The 26,037-nt window shown below is 35.6% G+C and overlaps 1 protein-coding gene across 1 annotated transcript in view; it reads left to right on the top strand.

The window, feature by feature from the left end:
• Positions 1-26,037, top strand: part of LOC308069736 (adhesion G protein-coupled receptor A3-like) — a 278,202-nt gene that overhangs the window by 107,038 nt on the left and 145,127 nt on the right. The window contains exons 5-7 of the mRNA XM_080402571.1: positions 894-965; positions 1,722-1,885; positions 18,013-18,226. Coding sequence (XP_080258697.1) covers positions 894-965; positions 1,722-1,885; positions 18,013-18,226 — 450 coding nt within the window. The remainder of the gene's footprint in view (positions 1-893; positions 966-1,721; positions 1,886-18,012; positions 18,227-26,037) is intronic.

Below are 26,037 nucleotides of genomic sequence, written 5' to 3'. Positions count from 1 at the left end.
ATTTTTTTCTATATGTAACAACAAATGTCCAGTGAAGAGATCTGAAATTTCACTGGTAGCAGAAATTTTGCAGCCAACCTTGAATTCAGACCTGTAGGCTTCAGGCACTGCATAGAAAGGAAAATATAACAGTATTTGAAAAGTAGGTAATTTATATGCTACAAAATGTTAATCTTGGATACTGCACTAATTTTTCAGTTTACTGGTACAGAACAAGACAGTATTAATTGATGTGAAGGCATTTAACTTTTATACTATTAAGGCACTGGCAGAGCAATCCTGTTAAACTAAGCAAAATTGAATTGTGTCTGTTTGCAAGTATTCAACGTAATCTATTCAGCCATCAAGACAAGAAATAGTAAAACAATAGTTAAAATGGAAATGTCCTTAATTTAAGGATGGGAAAAATCAGTTTGTTTAAAGTCCTTTGTAATAAAACTATTTGTGTAGTTACTTTGAAAATTCATTACTGTTTTAAGGAATTGCTTGAGTTCTTTTTAGCATTACTAAAGACAGTGGTTTTATTTCTTTACCTTGAAGTGACGTTCTACATATACTATGAAAACACAACATAGATCTCACTGACTAATCATCGTATGAATATTTTCATTTAAATTCTAGTATATTCTCTTCTAGATTTCTATTCTATTAAATATGCAGAAATATTCCTGTTCATTAGACCAAGTGAATTTTATGTATACCACCTGTGAAAATAAGAGAAGTAAAAGTGTATGATTTATTTGAATATTGCTGTCATTTATCAAAAAGCAATGTACAAGTTTAAGTAAGTTTTTACTGTTGTGAAGAAAGCAGCTTAATTTGTGTTGGGAAAATTGTAACAATTTTTTTTTTCTTGTATTTTTTATAACTGACTGTAAGTTGCTTTTTTCTAGGAATTTGTCAGGGAATATTTTTTCAAGTCTCATGAATGGACTTTTTTCTGAGCTGCTCACTCTGAAAGCACTGTAAGTATCATTCCTTATGTTTGGAAATCTGATATATTCAAGAAAGACATTAGAATAACCATAGCAGAGTAGAATATGAATTCCAACGGGATTGTTTCTAGCAATGCATTCCAAATGTAAAAATATGCAGCATTTTGTCATCAATGTCTGTCTCACTACTGATGAGCTGCCATCTTCTACCTGTCCCAGTGAAATGGATAGATAGCACTGACAACTAGACCCTGTTCCTGACTAGTCCAGTCTAGCCATCCTGACTAGCATTCCTGGTTTTTTATCCTTACGATCTTATACATTCCCATGTATTCATGCATTACATCATGAAATAACTCTAAATACACAAAACCACTCATGTTAAATATTTTTCCTGTAATAACAATTTCCAGTTATTTATATTAAATATATCTCTCTGAGATTTAAAAGCGTATATTGGATGCTTCCATGGTCGAGTTTCTACTTAAAAGAGTTTTTATTAAGTTAAAGTCTGTTATAGTATGACTTTCTACAGTAGCACATACTCAAATTTAATTCAGTAGTCAGAATTTTGGCATAATGTCTTGAAACTCGTTGACAGTGGGACAACATGTATTAGCTGTCTCATGATATCTTTATAATTATCCATCTATAATTATCCATCTATAGTTATGCATCTGTCTAGAATTAGTTCTCTTGGGAATTAGATAATTTGAATCTAGCAGGAGAAAGTACGTTTACGAAAATTGCATGTGTACCAATTGTGATCTTCCTTTGCCTTCCTAGACATTTCAGCACCGATTCACTCATTTGTGACTGCAATCTGAAATGGGTCTTGCAATGGGCCAGAAATGCTTCAGTTCGAATAGCAGAGGAAACAGTTTGTGCTTACCCCAGTGCTTTACAAGGACTGTCATTTCATAACCTGAAGGAAAATCAGCTGATATGTGGTGAGCTGTACTCTCATTTAACATTACAAATTGAGGTGGAATCCAGAAGAAATACTAAAACCCAGAAATTATGCCAAAAAAACCCAAAACCAGTAATAAATCTGACTTGCTTATAGACAAAAGAAATACAAATATATGGCACAGAAAATACAAGATTGAAGAATATAGAAGAAAATACAAGGTTCTCATTTCATACAAAATTACATCTCTCTCTATATATATACACAAACGTATATATAAAAATTGCAAGAACACCACTGTTCTGTCTATATATTAGGTAACATGTAATTATGATTTCAAACACAAACCCGTGATGGTAGCTCCACATTGTATACTGCATGAAACTGAGGATTCCCGTAAGGATTTATAGAATGTTCCTTTAAAGTTGTATGTCTGACGGTGTGACATAAATGTCAGATTTCATTCTTTTATTTTTCGTTTTCATAAACCTGTAACTATACATTTTACCACTGTGTCGTGGGGATGAATAGAATTTTTACGGTGAGCTCCGGTTAGGTGAATTCTGTACTTGAAGATTTCTAAGTGAATCTCTTTTTTTGGAAAAGATTTTCCACCATAGCAAACATGATGAATATGGTGTTAGGAAGGAAACAAAACAATATAAGTGAGCAAACAAAATTCATCTCATCCTGAACACTGTCTAGCAAAGAGTAGAATAAAAAAGAGATTTAAAAAATATCACATAATGCAGAGAAAAAAATCACTGCCTAAGATGATGCTAGTGGATTCCATAATCAGAAGTATAATTTCACACACACTTGACTAATCACAGAATCTTTGAATATTTGACTTTCTTGAACGACATAAAATTGCTGGCATGGTGACTTTGTTAATGTCTTATACAAACAAAAGGAAAGTCACACTTTTATCCTAATAACCACAAGAGGAATGATGTGTGTTAGCAAACATATTTATAGCAGAAGGGAGATCAGAATTGACTGAAGTAATAACAAAATATTTGGTTTTAACAGCAAATACGGATGTTTACAAGTTGGGAGAGGTGAAAGGATGTGAATATCAGCTACAGTCCATGGGCTGAATTGTTAAGGAAACGCAGATACCTGTCTGGAGGCAGATAAGGAATGAGCTCTTGTTAGTGAAAAGCAGAGGAGTTCCCAGTAGCCTGTATTACTGAACATTTGAAAATCTGCAATACTTCTCAGATATCAAGCTGCCATTTTATAGGGACCCAGCATGGGCATCTTTTATAGAGGTCCATTTCCCAGCAGGAAGAATCCTTCTGAAAATGCTGGAATGATCAGAAAAATTGATTAAGGACTGTTAATTGATACTTCCAGGTTGCCAATGAATATGAGCCTGTGAATTTTACAGTAGAAATGAAAGCCGTTTCTCTGAATTTCATACTTTAGTTCCTAATAGGAATCCTTATCACACCCCTGATACAGAATTTATAATGCCCATCTAGTTCTCACAGCTATTTGTAATGTCCACAGACACTTGACAAGGTTTGTAATGACTGCCAATAGCTTGATACTGCGTTCAGTATCCGTGCGCTGTGGTTGTGTTTGCTGAGCCTTCCACCAGCTCTGCAGTGCCTGCCAGGTACTTCGCGGTGCTTGTAATATCTGTTGGGCAGCTCACAGTGCTCGCAGTGTTTGGCAATTTCATTTTCAGTAACTTAGTTATAATGTAGGCATAGTAAAAGACTGGCACCAAAATAATAACAGCTATTGAGAACGTTTTAAAAATAATATGTGTTGAAATATGCATATAGGTGATCAAATTAAGCATATCTTAAAGAAGATATTAAGTGATTTAAAAATTAAAAACTCCTACATGTGAATATCTTCCATACTGTCAGACTTTGTATGTATAGTTATTGATCTTCCTTCTACATGCCAGATACCATGAGGTATTTTAGTCACAAGATGAGTAAAGAAAAGAAGAATGCAAGCAGGCAAGTCAGGGAATGAACCAAAAAGTCCAAGTATGTAGAGAGGAAACTAGATAGTAAAAAAATTCTGAATAGCTACAGGGAGCTGTTTGCCATGAGCTGTTTAGATTTATTTTGTGTTTTGATGGGAGAAGAAATCATCTTTCAAATTTATTTCTGGCAAATCTTTCTCATGCGTCTGATAATTCATGATAGCCAAAGTAGTCACCCATTGAAAACAGGTAAAAACCTGCGTTGTGGACTTTTATGAGTTAATTTAAGTAACTGCACAGCTTTGGAATTCACAGGGTTTTGCTTTCATATTTCATTACAGTTTGTAAGAGCTATTTAAATCTTCTTTAACAAAAATCTCCAACTCTCAGAAATGTTCAGCTATAAAACAATTTTTGACAACGTTGGAAATAAGGCTGAAAAGTTAGTTTGATGATAAAAAATAGTTTTGTCTTTTTGCCTTAATTATGAGGGACCACAATGAATTCATAGCAGTATGTACAGAGTATATTTCTGAAAAATGATTGTGAAATTGGCTTCATGCGGTGCCTTGTTTCTGTTCCTCCATGACTCCAGATAAAACTTCTTCAATTTACAGGAGGAAAATTAAATTTTCCTGAATACCAGTGCTATAAATTCCACCTGAGGTCTGATAGGAGTCTGTGATTTTTTTCCTTCTGCACATCATCAGCAGAAAAGGATTCTGTAGGCCAAATTCTTCACTCAGGAAAGACCTGTGTAAGTTTTTGTCTTAAGGGGATTACAGAAGATTGCTCTTAAAACTGGGTTTTGATTATTTACACTGATGAATGAGGCATTAGAATTTAGTTTCTCAGTTTCAAAGCTGTGTTGATGCTATTGAACTAACAGCACTAAGTAGTAAAAGTTCACTTGTTCTGCAAATTGCAATTGACCTGTAAATCTGATGAAACCTATTTCTGTTAGAAAATGTTGACTAATCAAATTGAATGTTTGGAAAAGTGCTGACTTTCTTGTCCCCCCAGTTAGATTTTATTTAGAGTTCAGAAAGTAGTTGACATAATATTAATCTTTAGATAAATGATTTGGCTGAAAATGATGTAAAAATTTACTGAATTATACAAAAAATATTGCAGAGGTCAAAATATAAAAATCATTTTGTAATGCCTTAAGCCATTATTTTTTATTTATATTGATCACAGAGAAAAGTAATTGTCCTGGGACAGAATACTGTTTCTCATGTAGAACTCCTACAAATTAAAATACTGCTTTTTACATATACATTTTCTCTACAGATGCTTATAAATAAGTAATCAGGACCATGCTATCACTTTTTTTTTATTAAAAAAGAAATTGCTTCAAAAGTAATAAAACATAAAAGGATATTAAGACTACTTTTTTTTGCTTAGATGTTAATTAATTTATAAATAATAAATTACATTTTAATTCCTTATCATTATGCATTTTTCTGTGCAGAGTGGATAGGTTTAGTTCTTTTCTTAGTGTCAGTAGCATTTCAGGTTTATGCAGTCTAACATTGGTCATCGTAGTCTTGCGTGGACCTATAAAGCAGAAGTGTTAAAAGAACTAGATGTAGTGTCTTGTCAGTTCTCAGGAAGTCTAAACGTAGAGAGACATCTAGATTTTTTTCAAGTCACTTTGCACTACCCGACCAGGTGCTTTGGTATGGAACATCCGCACCGTCTCATCACAGCACTTTCAGGCAAGCTAGCTGCCACCCTTCCTGTCCCTGTGGTTGTCCCCCGTTTGCCAGCAGGCTGCTGTAAGGCCGGCTGGCAGTAAGCCTGAGAAAGCAATCTTTAACAGCCTGGAATGGCTCTCAGGCCATGTAGGCAGAGCCCGTTCTAGCCCTTTGCGCTTGACCCTTTCATGAGGAATTGGCTAAATGTAATCCCCCAAAACTATGTTTACCCTCTTTCTCCATCTGTGCTATGCACAAGTCTTTTTCGTGGAAGAAACAAATTAGTTGCTTGTGTCTTTGTTACGCTTCTGCACCAATTTTTTTCTGTTTCCCACTTCCTTATTAGTGGTGTTCTGCTGATTGTGAGAAAATGTCCTTGCATGTTGAGCTGCTTTAACACAGGACTGTAGGACAAGAATTAAAAGAAGTTCTAAGGTACAGCGTTATTTTCTCACCTGTATTGTGCACATCTCTGAAAAACCCAGGTTGCTGCAATAATTACAACCAACATGGGCAAAAGGAGACAATTAGCAAAGCTAGTATTAATGCATGTTCTTTGTATACCATCCTCATCAAGAAAATTCCAGAGTAAGGAAATAGATATAAGCTCAAATGTTTGATACGTTCATTTTAAGATGCAGTCTCAGGGGGAAATATGGTGAAAATATAACTTGCAAAGCACAGAGTAATGGCAAAATTACCAAACAAAATGTCACAGCTGAACCATTTTCCCTTCTTGTGTTAACATGGCTAAGATAGCATCTGTTTTTATGTCGTGTCTCATCTACTTTAATGGGAGTAGTGTGGCCTCCCTAGGCTCAGGAGCCTGCTTTTCAGACACTCTGAGTATCCAGAAGCTGGTTTTGAATTCTTTTGTTGCTCTGGGTGCTCCATGTTCATGAAAATCAACTGTTGTGTTTCACATGGTTTAGAGGGGTTGTTACAGTATGTTATTTTGCAAGTATGTATTATACAAAATGTGTATTATGTTCCCAGGTAGCGCACCTGTTGGCTGTGATGCATATAGTTGTAACTGTTTACATCAAACTCGTAGTGAGAAATTCTTTGAGTTGGTTCGTAATGTACTCAGAGCTTTATTAGTCAATTAGGACTTTCACTATGGATGATGGGGAATGAGTACTCAAAGTACAGAACTGGAGTTTTATCTGTATAAGATCTGTATGATTAGAATTCTAGCATGCCTTAGGGGGCTGTCTGCTGAGAAAAGTGAATGCTAGAGAATAAAAATCCATCCTACTGAAAAAAGAGGTAAGAAAGGATGCAAGATAATAGCCGTAAGTTGTGAGCCTCCAACAGTGTTTGAGTTATTACTCAGTCTCTGAATTCTGTAAACGACCTTAGTTTATAGTGTTAGCTCAGGAGTGAAATTATCAAGTTGTGACTCATAAAATATTACTGAAATGTGCCTTTTTTAAGTAATAGACTTCCTACTTAGGAGGGATACAAATTAAAGGGAGGGATAAAAATCAAAAGGGTAGATCCTTTTCTGGCTTCTGTATTCTGCAATACAATTCTTCAAATGTTTCATAGAGAATGTAAATAATACATTGGGAGGGAGGGGAATATAGTTGTTAGGGAACTGTTCGTACTTAACCAGCACCTTGTCTCTTGTAGTTTGCCTCACTTCACTGAGAATCAGAGTATTCATCCTCTAAAGGAGCAGAGTCAGGTTAAAATGCAAGCCCTTTCTTCTCTGATGCTCTGTACCTGTTATTGAAAGTGGTGCAAAGCAAAAAGAAGGAGAGAGCACGTTTATATGCTTTATGCATTCTTTCTACTTGTCTTCTTAGTTAATAATTTTCAGATTGCATTTCTTACATAGAAAAGTATGAATTACTTTCACCATTACTTACCCACGGTCAGATTTTCTAATCTGCATTACTTATGCTTAAATACCAGCAGAACGTTAAGGCATATTTCTCTCGGACCACATGCAGCTCCCTAGTCTATTTTCATAAGCAGGTTTTTTTTCAGTCTTACCTAAATACTGCAAATAATTTTATAATCAATTAGAGTAATACCATTGGGGGAAAAAGAGAACATTTTCTTTTCTATACTTCCTGTTTAAATGACTTTAGTTTTTTGAAACAGCTTCTTGTTTTTTGACATACATTTTTATTCAGTGTGGCTTCAAATGCTTTCTCAGCAATGGTAGAATAGTGATATTTTAGATGCTGCATATGTTGAAATGTCCTTACAATTTTACCTGATGTACTTGCGCTTTGTTTTCCCTTCCTCCCTAGCAGAGCAAGTTTGCTTCCAGTGTCTATAGTAAGAACTCTGAAAGAGATATGTACTTATTTTAGATTGCTAAAAATAGAAAAAAAAATAGGTTAATATTGGGAAATTTCATCTTTGAAAGAAGACCTTTTTCAATGTTTAAATTTAAACCTGAAATCACCTGAATGCATTCATTCTGATTCTGCATCAGCTTTTAAGAATACTGCCAAATATTTTGCAGTAGGGATATTGGGTGAAAAATGAAATTTGAAGTTGCTTTTTCATATGGTGAAAAAAATTAATTATCTACATTGCCGTTTGAATCTTAAAGTGACAGTTGTATATGTATGCACATAGATTGTTCTTAAAACCTATATATATATTACATAATAACATTACATATTATATTACATAATAAACTATATATTACAAAAATACTGGCTCAAAGTTAACAAGCAATATTTTTCTTCCTTTCTACTCTCAGTGTACTCAAAACATTTTTTTGGTCTCATTTGTTCTTTACTTAAACTTAGGGATGGGCTTGAGATTATTTCAACCATTTCTTTCTTAATTTACAAGTCATTCTTACTCCATTGACACAATGTAAATATTGAACTGTGGGGTTTTTTTTCCAGTATGTAGTAACTGACTAAACTCAAAATCTCAAGTACAAAGAATGATGGATTAATTATCCAGATTTAGATTCCAGTCCTGTAGTTTCTTGGCAGCCTACAGATAGCCTGCTGCATTCATGCAGAGCATCATTGTCTTCAAGAATATGCAGGATCAAGACTTTAGCTCCAATTCTGCAGGGAATGCCTAATCATATGAATAGGTCTAATTATATTGAAATAGGAATATTCACATTAGTAACCTTTCAGAGGATTAGGTTTTGCAAGATATGGGTAGTGATAAAATTAGCTGTGGTTAAATCCTCTTGCAATTTTTTCTATTTTACAATGTTAGCAATCCAGGATTTTCTTTAATAACAAAATATGCATAATAATAGAATGCCTAGAAATCAAATAAATTAGCTGTACATTTTCGATCTTTCAAAGACAGATGTGGTAGATTCGTTTTGTGTCAGAGCTAAGTGGCCATTTTGTATTTCAAAGTTGGTTTCCATACTAACATTTAGTAATGTGAAACCAATGATGTTCTAACATTTTGGCTCCAAATTCTGGATTTGTAATTCTAATATGATTAGTCTCAAACTGGCAAAAAAAGAAATATGTTGCCCTACGTTTAATATTAAACATTATTATCTAATTTTCTTAGTGGTAATTTAGAACACTGCTGCAAGGTTTGAGGCACAATACTAGTTACATTTAAAACTTACAAACACTAAATAACAGAAGCATTAAAATGGTCATTTGAGAAATTTAAAGGATGAAGGTTTACTAGTACATATTTTCTGGCATCTGTGCTCACACATGAAAATATAGTTTAACAGAACTTTTCATCCCTGAAATCTTGCTGATTTGAATGATGCTGGAAATGTACCCAGTTTGGTTTTCTTCCCATAGCTTGCTCTTAAACCCTATCAGAGGTTTTCAAAGTATAGTTGTGTCTTATTTTCTACATGATCTTTGCCTGCTTGTCCCAAAAAGCATGTGAAGTAAGTAAAGGAAAATTTAGCTAAGATGTAGTGAGGAAAACATCAGCAAAAAAAAAGCCTCTTTAATCTTCAAAGCTTCTACCCTTGGAGACTTGACTGGCCATCTCCAAAAACTACTTGCTCATGAGCAAAGCAACAGTAAGACAGCCAGCCTTGACTAAGGCCCATGGAACATCCAAGAAGATATATTCTTTATTCTTAGCATGAGAACATGTACATTAAAAGACTAGGGTTACATTTTATACTGGTAGTTTCTAGAACAGATTATATAAGCTTCTTTACCAAACTATGTTAGTATTGTCCAGTTAACAGCACTTACTAAGGTTTGTTGTAATGAATCTTTGTTGTTCTTATGGGAAATTTCTCTCTAAATCCTTCATCCTAATATTCTGTGTTCTAATTAAGTGGAGTATGCCATAGTGGTATTTCACATTTTTATAGCACGTTTCATCACACAGCGCTGTCTTTAATATATGTATAAAAAATGGCTGCTGAGAGCTGCAGTTTCTGACACAGTCAGCTGGGCTGAGAGGAGTTTGCAATGGAAAAAATTCGTACAATGACTGGGACAAGTTCTTACTTCAACAGAACTGTCACTTTTTCAGCATCTTTTATGACTTTTACGTGTCTTGTTTGGCATTCTTGCAGCATAGATGGGTCCACATGCAGCCTGCTGGACTCTGGGCAATTAAGAGCAATCACTGCCACTCTTGAGACCTTCCTGCTGCCATGTTTCCATGGTCTAAGTGTGCAGTAATGATAGGAAAGTAAAAAGAAGATGGCTAGTGGTGCTTAAGGTTTGGAAAGATGACTGCTACCACTGCACTTCTCAGTTAGATAAAGCTAAATCAATATATTTTGTAGAGCTAGGTGCTTTCCCTTGCCACCACTCAGCCATTTTTATTAACTGCAAGCTGTAATGAGTGTGCATAGCCATGAGCCTGCCAGCTTGCTTGCCATAAGGATGAGTAATCAAAATTAGCAACAATTTCTGACTCTTGCCAGTGAAGGAATTTGTGCTGACGAATCTTCCAGTACCATAGCTGTCAATATGTCATGGTCTTCAAGTTTCAGGGTGCAGCAAATAATCAAATGCTTACCAGCTTCTAAAGTAGACTTCTGGGACAATTTGAAAATAAGAGATGGGAAAGTGGCAGCAGTTTTATTTGATAGGAAAGGAATCAGTGATGGAAAAAAGTCTTTGCCCATTCTTTTAAATTTCTGCTAGATATGCCAATGCAAGACGTGAGCTATATTTTGCCTGCATGCAGATAATATTTTTGATTAATTGATTAACTAGAACAAAACCTTGAATTTCCTGTGGTGGAAATTTTTCAAGTAGCTGTTGCCACTTTACAAATTAATGTTATGATATTGGCATTTATATTAAATGCTGTTAAGTGAAATCTGCTACCTCTGTATTTCTCTACCTCTGCTTTCCTACCAAGTAAATCACTGCTATCATCAGTAAGTCAGAAAGTGTTTTTCCACTGCTCCCTCACTTAAAATGGTTGTAATGGATACAACACACATCAGTCCCTAGACACAGTGCAAAAATGATAATTCATTTTCACAGGGGCTTATAAATCTGGGGGAAACTCCTGCAGAGAAAGGTTAAATAACTTTGTCATAGCTGGATTTGTCATCCACTTGCTGAGTGCTAGATGAAACCCATTATGACTTGAATTTTCTAAAAGCGACTGGATTTGAATTGTACTTTTCCCAGCTCAGCCTGCCTTAGTTTCTACATAGATGTAACTTATTTTAAATGAATAAATCCGAGAAGTTATGGACTTCAAGTGCTTCTCAGCAAGGCTGTCATCCAGAGCTATGATTGTAGCTCTTCTTGGCACAACTGCATTGAATTTCATCTTCTGTTTTGTAGATATGGATTATGTTTATGAGATTAGCTAACCCAGGTAACGGAAGCACCAGTAGCAGTGGACTGTGACAGCCTGGGCTCACTGTAGTTCTAACTCAGGATAGACCCTAGGATTGCTACTTCTTTTCAGCTCCATGCAGCAGCATCTATGTTATCAGTGCCTCAGTCCACTGATTCTGCTATGCCCACTCATGAGACATACACCCTTTCTCTCTCTTTTTCTCAGCATTGATGGCTTTACAGAAGTTGGCAAGAGTAAAATGCAATACAAAATTTGTAACTTAAAATAAAACAGCATACTTGTCTGAAGTCTTGCTCTTTTTTTAGTAGCTACTATTTCAGTGTAGCACTTAGCATTACAAAGTAAACATAAACCTGTGATTTAATTATGAGATGCTGCAAAAAAAATACATCTACTTTATGTTTCTATCTGAAAAGCATGTAAAAGGGTGAAAGGGACTGATAAAATGGTGTGCAATGTGCCTTGCCCTGCCAGCATTATGTAGTTGGTGGAAATAAGAAGCTATTGCAAAAACAGAAGCTCCACTTTTCCTGCAGTGAGTGGTAAACGTACATGTTACAAAGCTCTCTTGTTCCAAGCCCCAAAGACTTATTTTGATATGTTTAATATATGTTGGCATCTGCATTTTCTTGATATTATCTTAAAACTGGAGCCAGGCAAAGCTGTTATTAAAACTGAAGGTTGGCTCCAGTTCTGTATTCATTCTTGACTTCTCTGACATATGGCGCTGCCTATGACCTTCTACACCAAACCTTTTGTTATTGTCAGCAAATTTTGCAACATGGCAGTTGGCATTGGTGCACTGGCACCTCCCCTTCTTGGCAGAACTGGCCTTTAGAGCAATTCAGATCACTGTCTTCAGTTCCATTCAGTACACATCAACAGCTGTAATGTGCTGTGTCAGAAACTCAGATTTTTAACTAATGTTTTTCAATTTGTTTTCCTCATTTTCATCTGTCCTTTTTATTGGACCAGTTCCTTTACTTTGTCCTCACTTCCAGCTTCCCCCCACTGTGCTTTCCATGCACATTTCTTTCCCACTGAGATTGTATACAAATATTAGAGCTCTAACTCACACTTTTGTCAGCAGGATGTGCCGCACCCTGTAGGCACACTCAGTTAAAATAAAAAGCCCATTGGCAACACAATAAATCAGGTAATTAACAAGAAGCAAAATACCAACCTTTGGCTTTTTTCTGTCCCAAAAGCTTGTGGTGCACTGTAGCAAACTAAATTTTCTACCAAGAGGCAGAAGTCGGTGGTGTATCCTGAGACATGAGCACTGTAATACCACGCTGATGTGTGGGCAGCCTGGAGAAACCTGTGGATTTTCCTATTTCTGACTGTAAAAGCTGCCAATATCAAACAAAGGCAGTTAATGTAGGCCAGATAATGTATAGCAGAAAACTGTGTTTGTAGTAAACTGAACAGTGGAATGTGCTACTGTAGTAACCAGGATTATGCCCTTAGTAGCTATTTAGCTGTAGGGAGTTGTGCTGCTCAGGTTATAGGTTATGCAGCAGAAAATGCAACAAATGTGGCTGGACGTAATTTCATTTTTCTCTCATAATGTCTCCAAGACAATGGCCAGTGACCAGCCAACTTTCTGTGGTGTTTCAACAATCTATTGCACAGGCCAGCTTTTGTACTTACAGATTTGCTTTTTATCATTCACCCAAAAAAACAATAGACTTCATTCATTAGAAATTCATACATTCTAAATGTGATCATATTGGATTTCAAATGTAACTAAAATACAGGTTAGCAATGCAGTTTATATTATGTCTTTTACATGCATTTATATTCCATATATGTTCAATTCCTTCACATTCTTCTCTTTTCCTTCTTTTAAAACAGTAACCAAAAATAGGACAAAATTTGATGGAAAATTGAACTGTTTTTAAAATCTCAAGAACCGAATTGTAAAGAAAAGACAGAAAGTATTTCATGTGTGTGCATGTGTGTGCTATAAATTGTTTTATGTAGATATTAAAGGCACATGCATTGGAACATTTCCTTAGAGCTTCAGTGCTCTGTTTTTCAATTTTAGTTAATGGTTCTTAATGTAATTTCTATTATCATTTTCAACATTATATACATCTTGGGTCACTGCATGCATTAAAATGTTCAGGGATATACTTTCTGTGAGAAGGACTCTTAAGTGATATTCTAATTCAGCAGTATTTGTGTAACCTGATTCCTCCTCCATAGGTCCTCAGTGTTCTAATCTAGGGCTAATCTGAAATACCAGACTGGATTACATAAAGTATCTGGCCTTCAGTCAACAAAACCCTTTTCTGCTGAGAAGTGAAAGATCAAGATGTAATTACTGTAATGATGGGTTAGACCTTTGGATTCATGCTGCAATCAGTGATTCCTGTGGTGCTCTGCCACAGTTGTCGTTTAGTGTTGACTAGAGAGAGACAGGACAGGTAGCCTGTAAAAATGCATCAGCCCTTAATCTAAATGCCTATAGGTGAGTCACATCATTTGCAGATGGTGGTGCTGGCTCCAAATTCGAGGGCAGCAGAATGGATTGTCTTGGAAGGATAATCTTAGAGTATGTTTCATGTGTGTAAAAATTAAACAAATAAAATCCCCCTAAATTTCTCCCTCCTTTCCCAGGATACAACAGTAAACTGTAAATTAATTTTAATCTTATGAGGCTATTGTATCTGCCATACACACACACTTACACACATGCATACATATGAGCATCAGAGATGTTATATATATATTGTAATAACAGTTTAATAATCATAATTTAGTCTTTAGTAATCACATAATCAAATCGAAATTTCTGTTGGGTAGGGATATGCTTGCCAGAGCTCTTACGTTTCAAGTGGTGTCAAATCAATGCCAAATCATTCCAAATACTTTCAGAATTTCTTACTTCTGAAAGTCAAGCTTGAAAACGTGTGCACAGCATTAGTAAATACTTTTATTTTTATTCTGAATTTGAAAGATTGTTGGATTATGGATTTAAAAATAAGTATTTCCAGCTGATGCTGATGGAACTATACAACCATTTTATAACCATTCAGGATAAAGGGTATTGGCCCTAATCCTGAAACTCTTATTGATGCAATTAATCCTTATATCTCTGAGCTGTGTCACTGAAGTCAACTGGAACTTTTGCATAAGTAATAGTTGCAGAACCAGCCTCAGTCATTTAAATCATGATTATCCCTGGAAAACAACTGAAGATTAGCTCTGGTAATCATTTTTTGTGGACATCACAAAGATTAAAAGCAGATGTTTTGCAGAAGTACTTAAGTGTACTTCCATGGTCTGCAAATGTCATAATCCATTGAAATCTTAGTAGTTTCACTTTGAAAATGAGTTTGCAGCATTATTTGGCAATTTGATCAACCCAAATAGGTACATATGCAAAGGATTCAGCTGGTCAGAAGGATATCCTAGTGTAAGGGTAAACCAAAGGTATGTTTCATTCGCTTTGCATCTTTGCTGGTAGCTGGAAGGATTTGCAAAGAAAAAGAAAATGAGTAGGTTGTTGATATGCCTGATGTCAATCACAGGATCATTTTCTGCTTTTTTGGTATGCTGCAGTAAAAAAAAAAAGGTGTGTGTGTGTTCATATACTTCTGATCATTAATTGACAAAATCTGTACAGAACACTTCATTCCCGCTTCGTTTCTGGGTTTAGTGATTCCCAAGGCTGAGCAACAGAAGGGGTAACAGAAGAGCCTTAGAGACCAACTATAAAGACAGAGATAAATTCGAAGTGATGGTGTAATGTAACACTACATTCATATGCCAGGCAAGTTATTTAGCTTGACTTAAGAAATATTGATACTGTAGCTTGCACTTTTATTACTTCATAGCCTCATGACACAATGTGTCACTCACTGCATGACCAAAACCATTTGACAATATTCTCAGTTTAAAAATTACTGTATTCATCGAGAAATTATTTCTGTGAGTAGTATATATTGCTGTTGTACTTGTGACAGTACGTTTAATTTTTCTGGATGCCATTTTTATAATCATTCCATTAATTACGGCTAAATTTCCACACTAGAACTTTTCCTTATATTCCGTAATTGACTTCATAATGCAACGCAAAGCATGCAACCTTTTGGAGACGTTCTTTCCCTCTTCTACTAAAAACCTTTAATGTAAATGCCTGAGACCAAGCCTGCAGCTATTATGAATGAGGTGTTAGTCTGTTTTACTTTCTCTTTAGTTAGAAGCCAAAAATCATGTAAAAATACTTAGTATGTTTCAAGAAATTTTTAGTAGCGCATCCATGTCCACAAATAATAGGAGCAATAAGAAGACAAACTACAGGATGTATACAAAACTAAGGAGGGATTTTTGCCCTTTATAGTCACAGACTTGCCACATTTCAGTAGCAGACTTCTGGCATTTCAGCAGATAGTAGCTAGCCCCTTAACCCACTGTGTGCTTCTCCCGGACAGCAATATCACATATTCATTCATGTACAGATCCTGTGTATCTTCCTGGCCAGCATTCTTCCTCTGTAAAAATGTAGAAATGATCCCCCTCACTTTTTATTCGAAGCAAGTGATGAATATACTGTTTAATATTTAAATTACCCAGTAGTATTCAGGGCCCAAAGCTAGGTTTATAAATACAGCTTCTCACTATTTAAGTGTTCCAAAGACATCTGAATGACTTAAAGAAGCTTATTAGGGTGGTATGCTAAGTAAGGAGAGGAACACAAATTTTAGCAATTGTACAATCAGTGATTATGGCTTGCAATCTTGTTAGGCATGGTTAAGTTCATCTGTATTTATTATGGGCAATGGCGGATTTTGAGGAGAAAGTTTAAGGAAGATAAGAAGGTGAGCAGTGAAATTAAAAAAAAAAAAAACACGTTAAAGTACTTGTCAGAAGAATAGATGTTTGAGATAGTTCCTAGTGGTAAAAATGTGGAAGGGTGACCTTTCAGCTGAAAACCCTGTAGGCTGGATAGATATTAATGATGAAAGGCCTTTAAATGAAAACAGAAGAAAAATAAGGGAGAGGAAGATCTAGCTTAAAAATGCTCTCTCCTCATCAAGGTAGAAGAATTTCCAAGGTGCAAGACTGTAGGCATTTTGCCTAAAAAGAGATTGCAGTAGTGAAATTACAAAGTGACCTGGGCTGTCACTGTTTTGGCATTGTAGGCTGAGGTGAAAAGCTTGTATTTTTGGAACTGTTGTGCAGGATGTTCACGGTAACGTGTTCATCAGTCACATATGTGAGTCTTTAGTATTTTCACTACCATTAGCATTTTGTACAATGATAACGAAGTATCAGAGGTGAAATTTTCTTCCCCTGCCTCAGAAGACTATATCAGAAAACAAGTAAATAAGGTTTTCCTTTTATTCCTTATTATCCCATAGAAGTTGATCTTCTTTCTTTAGATGTAGAGCCTCATTTCAGTTACCTAAAATGCTCCTTTTCAATGTTTGGCTACTGATTTGAAGAAATAGCATAATGTATAATGTACAGAAAATATTTTACAGAAGTTGTGTTAAGGTAGTTTCAGGATCCAGAAATAAAAATGGAAGAAACAAATGCTGTCTATATATTCAGTCTCTACAGAGACTGTAGGACTGAAGGAAATAGCCTTCAATCACTGTCAAATGCATGAAATTAGCAGACTTCCGGCAGGGTCGAAAATACATATACCTTCCAAATTTAGAATGTTATTTATTTTTTTAATTGTGTTTAGGCATTTGGATATGTGATTATTGCAGCTGGTCTTTGTAATATTCTGCTTAGAATATGCAATATCCTCATTACAGGGGTATTTCTTGGGGAAAGACAGGAGAGAAAATTCATTAAAAAAAGATGGTAAAATGTACTCCACTATTAAAAAGTAAAAGAGCTATTTAGATAAATACTTAATGTTGAGTAAACATCTAGAGAGTAAAGAGGACTTGTGGAAGAGACAGAAAGGACAGCGATATGAAAAATCATAGGGACAGTTGAAATTCAGGGGAATGTTTAACTTTTGTTATTAGCCTTATTATTATATCACTCAAAACCCAGGCATATGAGATAGTTTAGGCCAGGGGTCCTCAAGCTACGGCCCATGGGCCGGATATGGCCCCCCCAGGGTTCTCAGTCCAGCCCCCGGTATTTACAGACACACACACACACCCCTCCTGCTGGAGGTTGGGGGGGGGGGACCAAGCAGCCGCAGATGGCTGCCTGCCACTTCATCCACGCGCCGGCCCCCTGGTTAAAAAGTTTGAGGACCCCTGGTTTAGGCTGTCTAGAGTGAGTAACTTCCATTCTGGAGCACAGCAGGAATTTCATCCACTGACAGTGAAGTGGTCTTATAAATGTTAACAGTACCTATATTAATAACTGTATTTTTTCTTTAATTGGAAGGCTGTGTGTGTGTGTGTGTGTTCTATATACCTCTGTAGTAAAGCATCCTTCATTGAGAAGGAGGCTAGGCTGGAGCATTTCAAAAGATCCCTTCCAACCTCAATCATTCTCATTCTATGAACTATTCTGTGAAACCCGTTTTCTGCAGATATTCTAGTAATCCTGTAATTATCAGGACTCGCACCAATGAAGGAAGTGTGATCTCTAGAACTGACAACGTGATCAGACTTACGTGGTTAGCTTCTGGGCAGATCTTTTATATTAGTGCTTTAATGTGAAGATCTAGGAAGCTAGAATTGTATACAATTAGTTCACTTTACAATGCTCGTAAGGGAGGAATTTACTTTTTTAACCTATTTTTCGGTTTCGTTTTTGTTTTCCCTGCAGCTGGGCCTCTGGAACTTCCTCTTTTTGAGCTGATCCCATCACAAAGACAAGTGGTGTTCCACGGAGACCGCTTGCCATTTCAGTGTACTGCAACATACGTTGACAATACTACCCAAGTACATTGGTTCCATGCTGGTCGCCTGGTTGAAACAGATGAGGAGAGCGGCATATTTGTGGAGGACAGCATCATTCACGACTGCTGCTTAATTACACGGTAATGTATGCCTCTTGTTACAGTCAGACTTGTAGGCAAGGTGAACATATTTAACACTTGCAAGAAATCTCATTAAAACATGCATCAGGAAGAGTTTTATTTGAAGCAATTCAGTTGCATGCTTGAATCTGAACACACACAGGTAGAGATTTTTATGGCTATAAATGACTGTGGTTCCAAATCATATTTTTTGTGTCTGCGTATCCAGATTTGAGACACTATGACTTTGAAACAGATAAAAACAGTTTGTTATACAGTAATTCATGAGAAGAAACTGAACTTAAAACAGCTGCAGTAACATATAGTGACTTACAGCCAAACTACTTGTTCCTGACACCATCTAGAAGCTTGAATTGTGATCTGTCTATGAAGAACTATCAATTTAGAAGGCTTGGATTAATTTTTGTAGGTTCCAAAATACTGGATCTTATATTCTTTAGTTAGATGATCTCATATTTGTTTTACATTAAAGTATTTTGCAACTTTCTATGACTTTTACCATCTGTATGCCCCTGTGTGCTTGAGAGGCACAGAGATCTACAGAAACCTTTGCTGATGTGAAAAAAGCAAGAGGAATGAAGTCGAATAGGCTTCTATAAAAGATTTAACAACTAATATTTGGCAATGACCGTGTCATTCCGGTTTTGCTTCAGTTTTTCCTTTTAAATCTTATTTAACAAATTATTATAAATGTCTGTGTTTATTTTTGTCTTTCGTTATAGAGTATTGGCTTAACACTAAAAGCTGACAAGCTGTTGCACACATCCTTTTGTCCTCTGCCAATTTCCATCATTGATCAAAAAAAGAGTCTGAATTTGTGTCCAATTTCTGCCTTTCTCTTTGTAGAAGATGACGTGAAAATAGCTATGCTAATTAGCTCTGGATCATCATTAACATCTCTTCACTCAACCAGTTTCTATTAATATAATTGACCTGAAATGCTTCTTGAACTATCAAATGAAAGTTATGAAGGGAATCAAATTAATTCCTCTCCACTGGGGTCTGTCATCTTTATTGATTTTAATTTTTTCTACTCACTCATTATCTGACCCCTTTTTGAGTCCTATAGGTAGATCTAGAGGCGTAGATCTATTCTCACAGCTACTGGCTTTCCTTCTAATACCAATGTGTATGGCTATAGCAAATAATGAAAAAAACTATTAGACCAATTAGTATGGTAATGCCAAGTGCATGAGCTAGTCTATAACTGATGAGCCACTTAAATTAAAGCATGTTCTTCTTATTTCCATGATCTCAAAATTAAAAGACATGCTGTTAATCACCTCTTTATATTTTTCAACTAAATTATAATTTGCGCTATAAGCAATTTGTAAAGCATAGTAATGAGAAATGCTTTTTCAAAACAGCTATCCTTTTTAAAAAGCTAGTTTAGAAGTAGCTTGACTGAATTTTACCTTATATTGCTTCATTTTTTGTCATAGTATAAAATAAAAATCATTGTCTACTACAGCAGTATTTTGATAAGGATGGTTGATCTGCTACCTCCCTCATTTGCTGTGCCATTAAATAGGTGACCTTGATGCTCATGTTGCAGTATGCACTGGGACCAGTTATTCAGAAAAAATGTTTTACAAATATGTCATCACATTTGCTGTTATAGACTAGAAAAACAGTTTGATTTGTTGAAGGTATGTGGTACAGACTGTCAAAATGAGACAAAATATTTTTTGAATTAAACTCAAAATCTTTCAACTGCTGTTTAAAAGCATACAACATCTTAATTGCTCATTTAAGCTATATGTTTCACTTCACAATATAGTAGAGCATCAACACTGCATTTACTGTACAGCGTTGTCCTTATACGGTGAAAAATACTAATACTCAAGCAGTCATGCCTCTGCCTTGATCAAGGGGCTGATCAAAATTAACTTACTAAAGGCATGACACACCTATACTTTTCAAACTAGCTTTTAAAAACCACACAATTTTGAAGTCAATGATTTTTTGTAAATTAGAGATGTTACTGCAGTCTGATGTTGAAAATGAGAAAACATTGGTCAAGTTATGATTGTAAAAACTGTCTTCAGCATTTCTTAGTTTTAATCCCATCATCGTGACCATGCATACTAAACTCCATTTATATAATTATTATTATATGTTAAAATAATATGTAATAGCATGTTTATTACATGTTACAATACTTTGTATTAATATGCTTGGTACATGCTATAACACACCAATTTGTGATAGTTCTTAAGGCTAAATCACAGCACTGTGAGACATCAGAAAGGCTACGCCTCCCTGAGGTTATCATATGTTAAGTATAGGATTTGGGGTAAAAATAAAAGTAACTTAAAATCAGTTCTTACAGTGTCATATTTTGCCTTCCTATACCTACTCTTTACAGAAAATGTCCACTGTCTGTGGCTTTCTGTGATTGCACTAAAGGACAGGCTTTGGCTTGTGCTGCTTAGCAATTTAAAGATTTCTGAAGCTAGCGTTGAACAAAGAGGTGTAGTCCTGTTTCAAAAGCTGCTTACTCAAACATTTTTAGGTGGTTATTTTATTGGGTAGTTCCAGATATTTCTGGAAGTGGATTTACAACACAAATATCATACTAAACCCTTCTGTTTTATTAAGTGGCACAGTAGAAGGATAAAATATCCAAATGTGTATTTTTTGTCTCCTATGATAAAGCAGAATAAACTAAAATAAATGTTTCTGTTACAATAATTAAACTAAAGTTTTGAACTGTATTTCAGCCTGTGACATTTTTCTTGGCAAAGAGTATTCCCTTATAGGAGATCTTGAGAGGGTGTTTTCAATTCTACTGCTAGCTCGCATTTACCATGTCTTGCCAATGATAATAATATTTGATTTTGCTCATGTTGAATTTTCTGTCATTATGCCTGTGTATAAATGTCATAGTCATACATGAAAATGTAAATGTGATATGCAACTAATTTCCTGTCATCTGTGAATGGATATAGCTGAAGTTGTTACTTGTGTTTCCATGAAGACAGCCTAATTTCTTAAGCCTGGAGTACTACTAGATTATCAGTTTGATCACAATATGCAGCAATGAAACAATCCATATCCCTGAAGCCACAGAGAAGGCAGATTAGGTCTGATCCTCTGCAGCACAGCATCTCTCCCAACTTCCCCACTGTTCTGCTTCAATGTGTGGAGAGGCCAGCAGGACAGTTATTAGAATATTAAACTAAAAAAGGAAAATATTTTCACTTTCTGAATGAAGCAACTGCAGCAGTAGAAAGACTTTAATTTTCAGGAAATTTCTTATTTACCACGTAGGCTATAATGACAATTTTAAAGTCTTTAGTTCTATTCAGTAAATACTTGTGTATAGAGTGTTTAGCAGTGCTTACACCTCTGACAGCTGTAATGGCTGCTCTGGGACCATTACAGTTCACACATGCTCCTTCTGAAAACATTAAACTGTGCAGAAAGTTAAGAACCCATAAAAAGGAGTGCTACAGCTGGAGAAACTAATATGCTCTCAACTAAACATATGATAACAGTATCAGAAGTGTTTTTCAGATGAAATTTTTGTTATGTAGGTAGATTTGCCACTGGAAATGGTCTATTAGGTCTTAACTGTGGTCCCCCACAAACAGTGGTTTTCTTTTAAATTCTGTCCTAAGTATTTCAGTCATCTAAATGCGGCTACTGAATACAGGGTGCTTAAACCAAACCAAAAGTTAAGCTTAAGAATCCACATTGTTTTAAAGCATCAAATAGTGCAAAGCATCATAGTGCTTCCTCACATTCTGACAGCAGTCAATGCCAATATAGGATGGTCAAAAGTAAATAGAAATAGTAATGTACAAGACAATATGGAACTCCACCTGATCCTTTAGGTGTAACAAGGATAGGAGAAAGAGTAAAAAATAGATTTAAAAATTTGTACATAAAATGCGTATATTAATTTTTGAAAGCTGCTTTTAGAGGTATGTGATTATGTGAAAAGCTTCAAAACTTCCATACATAAAGTAAATGTCTGATAGCAAGAGAGAGTTTCAAATCATGATCCACTTGTACTGTAATAGTGAAGAAACTAGGAAAAAAATAAAAAGGAATGAAATTTTGTGGATTAAAAATTTTGATCATAACTTTTGTAATCTAAAGAGAGTTTTGAGTCCAATTAATAATTTTTAGTGTATGAAATGATCACAGAAGCTATTAGTATAGAATTTGGAATTTGGTTGAGACAGTTTCACTGAAAGAGTAAGGATTGTTTAAGGATGATGATAGAAGGAAAAACGATTCCAGGAGTAGACAGGTGGTATCATGACAAGTTTGACATCCAGACAGGTATTCCTTGTAACAAAGAACAAAACACTTCCAGAACTTCTAGGAGAAAGGCAGAAATTCTATGCCTGTATTTTGTGGAAAGTCTCCAAATGACCCCTGAACAGTTTTAACAGTTTGTGGTAAGAATACACCTGGAAAATATAGGAGCCAAGCAGCAGTGGTTTGGACTGGTACAAGTTAAAGAACTGTCTCAAGGTGGTACATCACTGATGAGTGTGTTGCTAGGTTGGGCCAAATCATGGCAAAATATTGGAGATTCATTCTGCACATGATGAACCAAAATTAATGTTAGGACAGATCCAAAGAACTGATTCAGAAATGCAGGTATTTTATAATGGCTTTATATTGTACTGTCATGAGTATTTGGAGAGAAGCAGCTACGGGTCATACTGAGAAGCCCAGGGAAATCGGCAGAAATTGTTTAGTGCTGATATTTTGTTGGTTCATCTAATTGACTCTGTCTGACCCTTAGTTGTCGAGCAGTTAGGAAAGAAATGAAGCTAAATAAGCATTTAAATTGTAAATCAATGTTTCTTTATTGTTTTGAGATTACTTCAAACCCTGTAGTCAATGATCTACGGCTTACTTCAGGCACTGTAGGCAGCAAAGGACTAGTGACAGGTGCAGCTTTACCAGCAACTTTCTCGTATATCAGTCAGGACGATAATATTTAAAATGATTGCAGAATATGAAATGCACAGGTTAAGGATTTCATTATCTGAGATTAAGAGAATCTTCAGGTGAATTAAATTTGGAAGATTAATTAAATTTAGGCTTTTTCTCCAAAAATCTTTCAATTATCTGAATAAAACTCAATGACAATTTTCCTACTTATCAGTTTGGGGAATAATTTAAAATATAACCTGTGGAAAAACACACTGATACTATGAGAAAAGAAAGCAGCAACTGTGATACTCTCTACCATTAAAGGAATAAACCATTATGGAAGAATTGAGCTGTGTCAAGAACTGTAGGCTTAATTTGTGTAACTTCTTATTGAGAAATATATATTTGCACAGAAAATATATGTAAGTATTTTTGTCTGATAGAATACGAGAACCCTAGAAAAATAGTAAGTCAGAACTGTAAAAAATTTTTTTGAGTCTTTCTTGAAGAACTTCTTGAAGAAGAGAGTATCCTTCTTTTGATGTTGAGACCAGATGAAGATGCCTTGCACAAAATTTTGACGTCTCATTTCCATCTCTGCTTACTTCCTGCAGCTATGTATGGGTCCATCCATCCACACCACTCAAATGAAATGTTCAGTACTATGAACAAAACTTTACACTTTCCCCCCACAAGGGGGAATCAGTAGAGTTTTGCTTTGACTTTTTAGGGCCAGAATGATTTTAATGTGGTGGCCCTTCAAACAGCTGCAGCTGTACAGCTGAGGAGATGCTGCACTGCAGCACCAGTTTGGATTGAACATCTCAGGACTGACCTTTTTAAAATTACTTTTCCTGTCAACAGCACTGTAAGGTATAATTATACATTTTCTCTCAGTCCAGGCCATAGTTTGTAGCTGTGTGAATCAGCTGTGATGATCAGAGCAATTCTGACTTATGTGTAGACTCTGATGTACTCCTCCTACCAGCTCAATCACCCTAGGTACTGGTGAAACAATCCATTTATTTAAAGCAAAACACGTTAGAAATATTAAAACAAATAACTGAATTACTTTTTACTTTTCATGTATTTCAGTTTATTCAACACAGAAAGCGTGTTATAAGACATATTACTTATGGACTTATAGAAAGCATTTTTACTCCATCAGCATGATGTAATTCCATGAAAATAGGTCCCAGGCCCTCCCCTTCTTTCTCCCTATAGGATAAAACAACCTTACTTTTAATTTTTTATGGTATTTTGATTAGATGACTCTTGGCCATCACAAAATAAAGTTTACAATGTTGGAGATACACTATACACTGGAGAAAAACTAGAGGTTGTTCCTGAAGTTCTTGTGTAGGAATCTGCTATGTCTTACCTCCTTTTTAGATCTTTCCAAATTTCTTGCAGGTCAGCAAATAAAACAGGTCAGTATTCTAGCCCTAATATACAATTGTTCTATCCTATAAAGTATTCATTAAATAATTAATTTCTACATTTGTATTGTCACCACTGACTAGGAAGAGTGGAAAATTCTGTCAAAGTAGTGTGCATTTGATAAATAATTTGAAACTGTAATATTAATGTTGTGGGTTTTGTTTGTTTTCTTTCATGTAGGGTTGGGGGTTTGCTGGTCCCAGTGGCATGTAATCATATGATCAAGAATTGTCATAAGTGTTTAATACTTCTGAATCATCTGGGGAATATTTTACTTTAGAAGCTTTTAATGTAATTTTGGCTATCGTGCTGCTTGTCTTAGTGTTTTTTTGTCTAAGAACCTCTGATAGGGTACAGATCACGAGAGTTATGCTAATGAAATAAGGCTTCCTCTGGATATAACATTGCAGCATGCAGGCTACTTAAGGGGAGACGAAAGGCATACAGCAGGTGTAGCACCATTTCCCCAGAAGACTGCTGTTACATACATCCTGTGGTCACATACATCCTGCGGGCAAGCAGTTTGCTGGTAGAACAAAATTAAGAACAATAAACACATTTGAGCATCCCTAAATCTTTCACCAACTGACAAAGCAGCTTGATGATAGACAACTGTTTCATGAAGTACTTTAAATAAGGCCTGGCCCAGGTGTACTCTCTTTGGATAGTTTTCTAGCACTGTGCCGTTACAGACCTGGCAGCTGTATGAAGGTTTCTTCAGCAAAACAAAGCTTTGCGTGCTCTAGAGCTGTTGATACATTTTTTTGTCTCCGCACTTTAAGTTTTCAGCTAACTAGTCTGGCATGTATTGACTCTAGGGCAGGGGGAGTATGAAAATAAATGCAAACATCTTTATGCACACCCTTCAATGCAGTGCAGTAGCTGGTAGTCTATCTGTACTTGACAAGCTCAATGAGAGAGAGAAGGTCATACAACAGACTAAACCTGTTGTGGTATGTCGTAGAGCTATTGAGGTTTCTGACTCCATTTCTGAAGATGATTCAGTAGAGTCACTCTAATATTAGTAGTGTTTGTTTTCTCAGTTTTAAGAAACAAATTGATGGCATCTAAATGTAGGTCACCGATTACTTGACATCCATGTATAGAAAACACATCTCACTGCTAGGCAAATGTTTACATAACAAATGGATAATATTAGACTGTGACAATATTTTTGAACATTTGCATTTCCGTTGAAGTAATTTGAGCAATACAAAGGAAACAAAGTGAGGTAGTTTGCTAACTGATATACAGGTCTTTTCTCCCATTTTGGAAGTAGGTTTCGGGGTTTTTCTGTCAATATATTGTCATTAAAATTAGGTCCTTTCCATTGGCATCGCTGAAGTCAAGTGTAACTTGTCATGGTCCTAGAGTATTGATGTGAACAAATCAGCTGATAGGCAAATCATAGTAAAAGTATGTTATAGCATATTATGTTTCTTGGGTAGCTGCAGATGGTATTATACGGTAAG

This window comes from Falco punctatus (genome assembly GCF_963210335.1).
Source record: "Falco punctatus genome assembly, chromosome: 9".
Taxonomy (NCBI): Eukaryota; Metazoa; Chordata; class Aves; order Falconiformes; family Falconidae; genus Falco; species Falco punctatus.
Note: the sequence above shows the minus strand (reverse complement) of the source record. Positions and strands in the feature narration are given on the sequence as shown.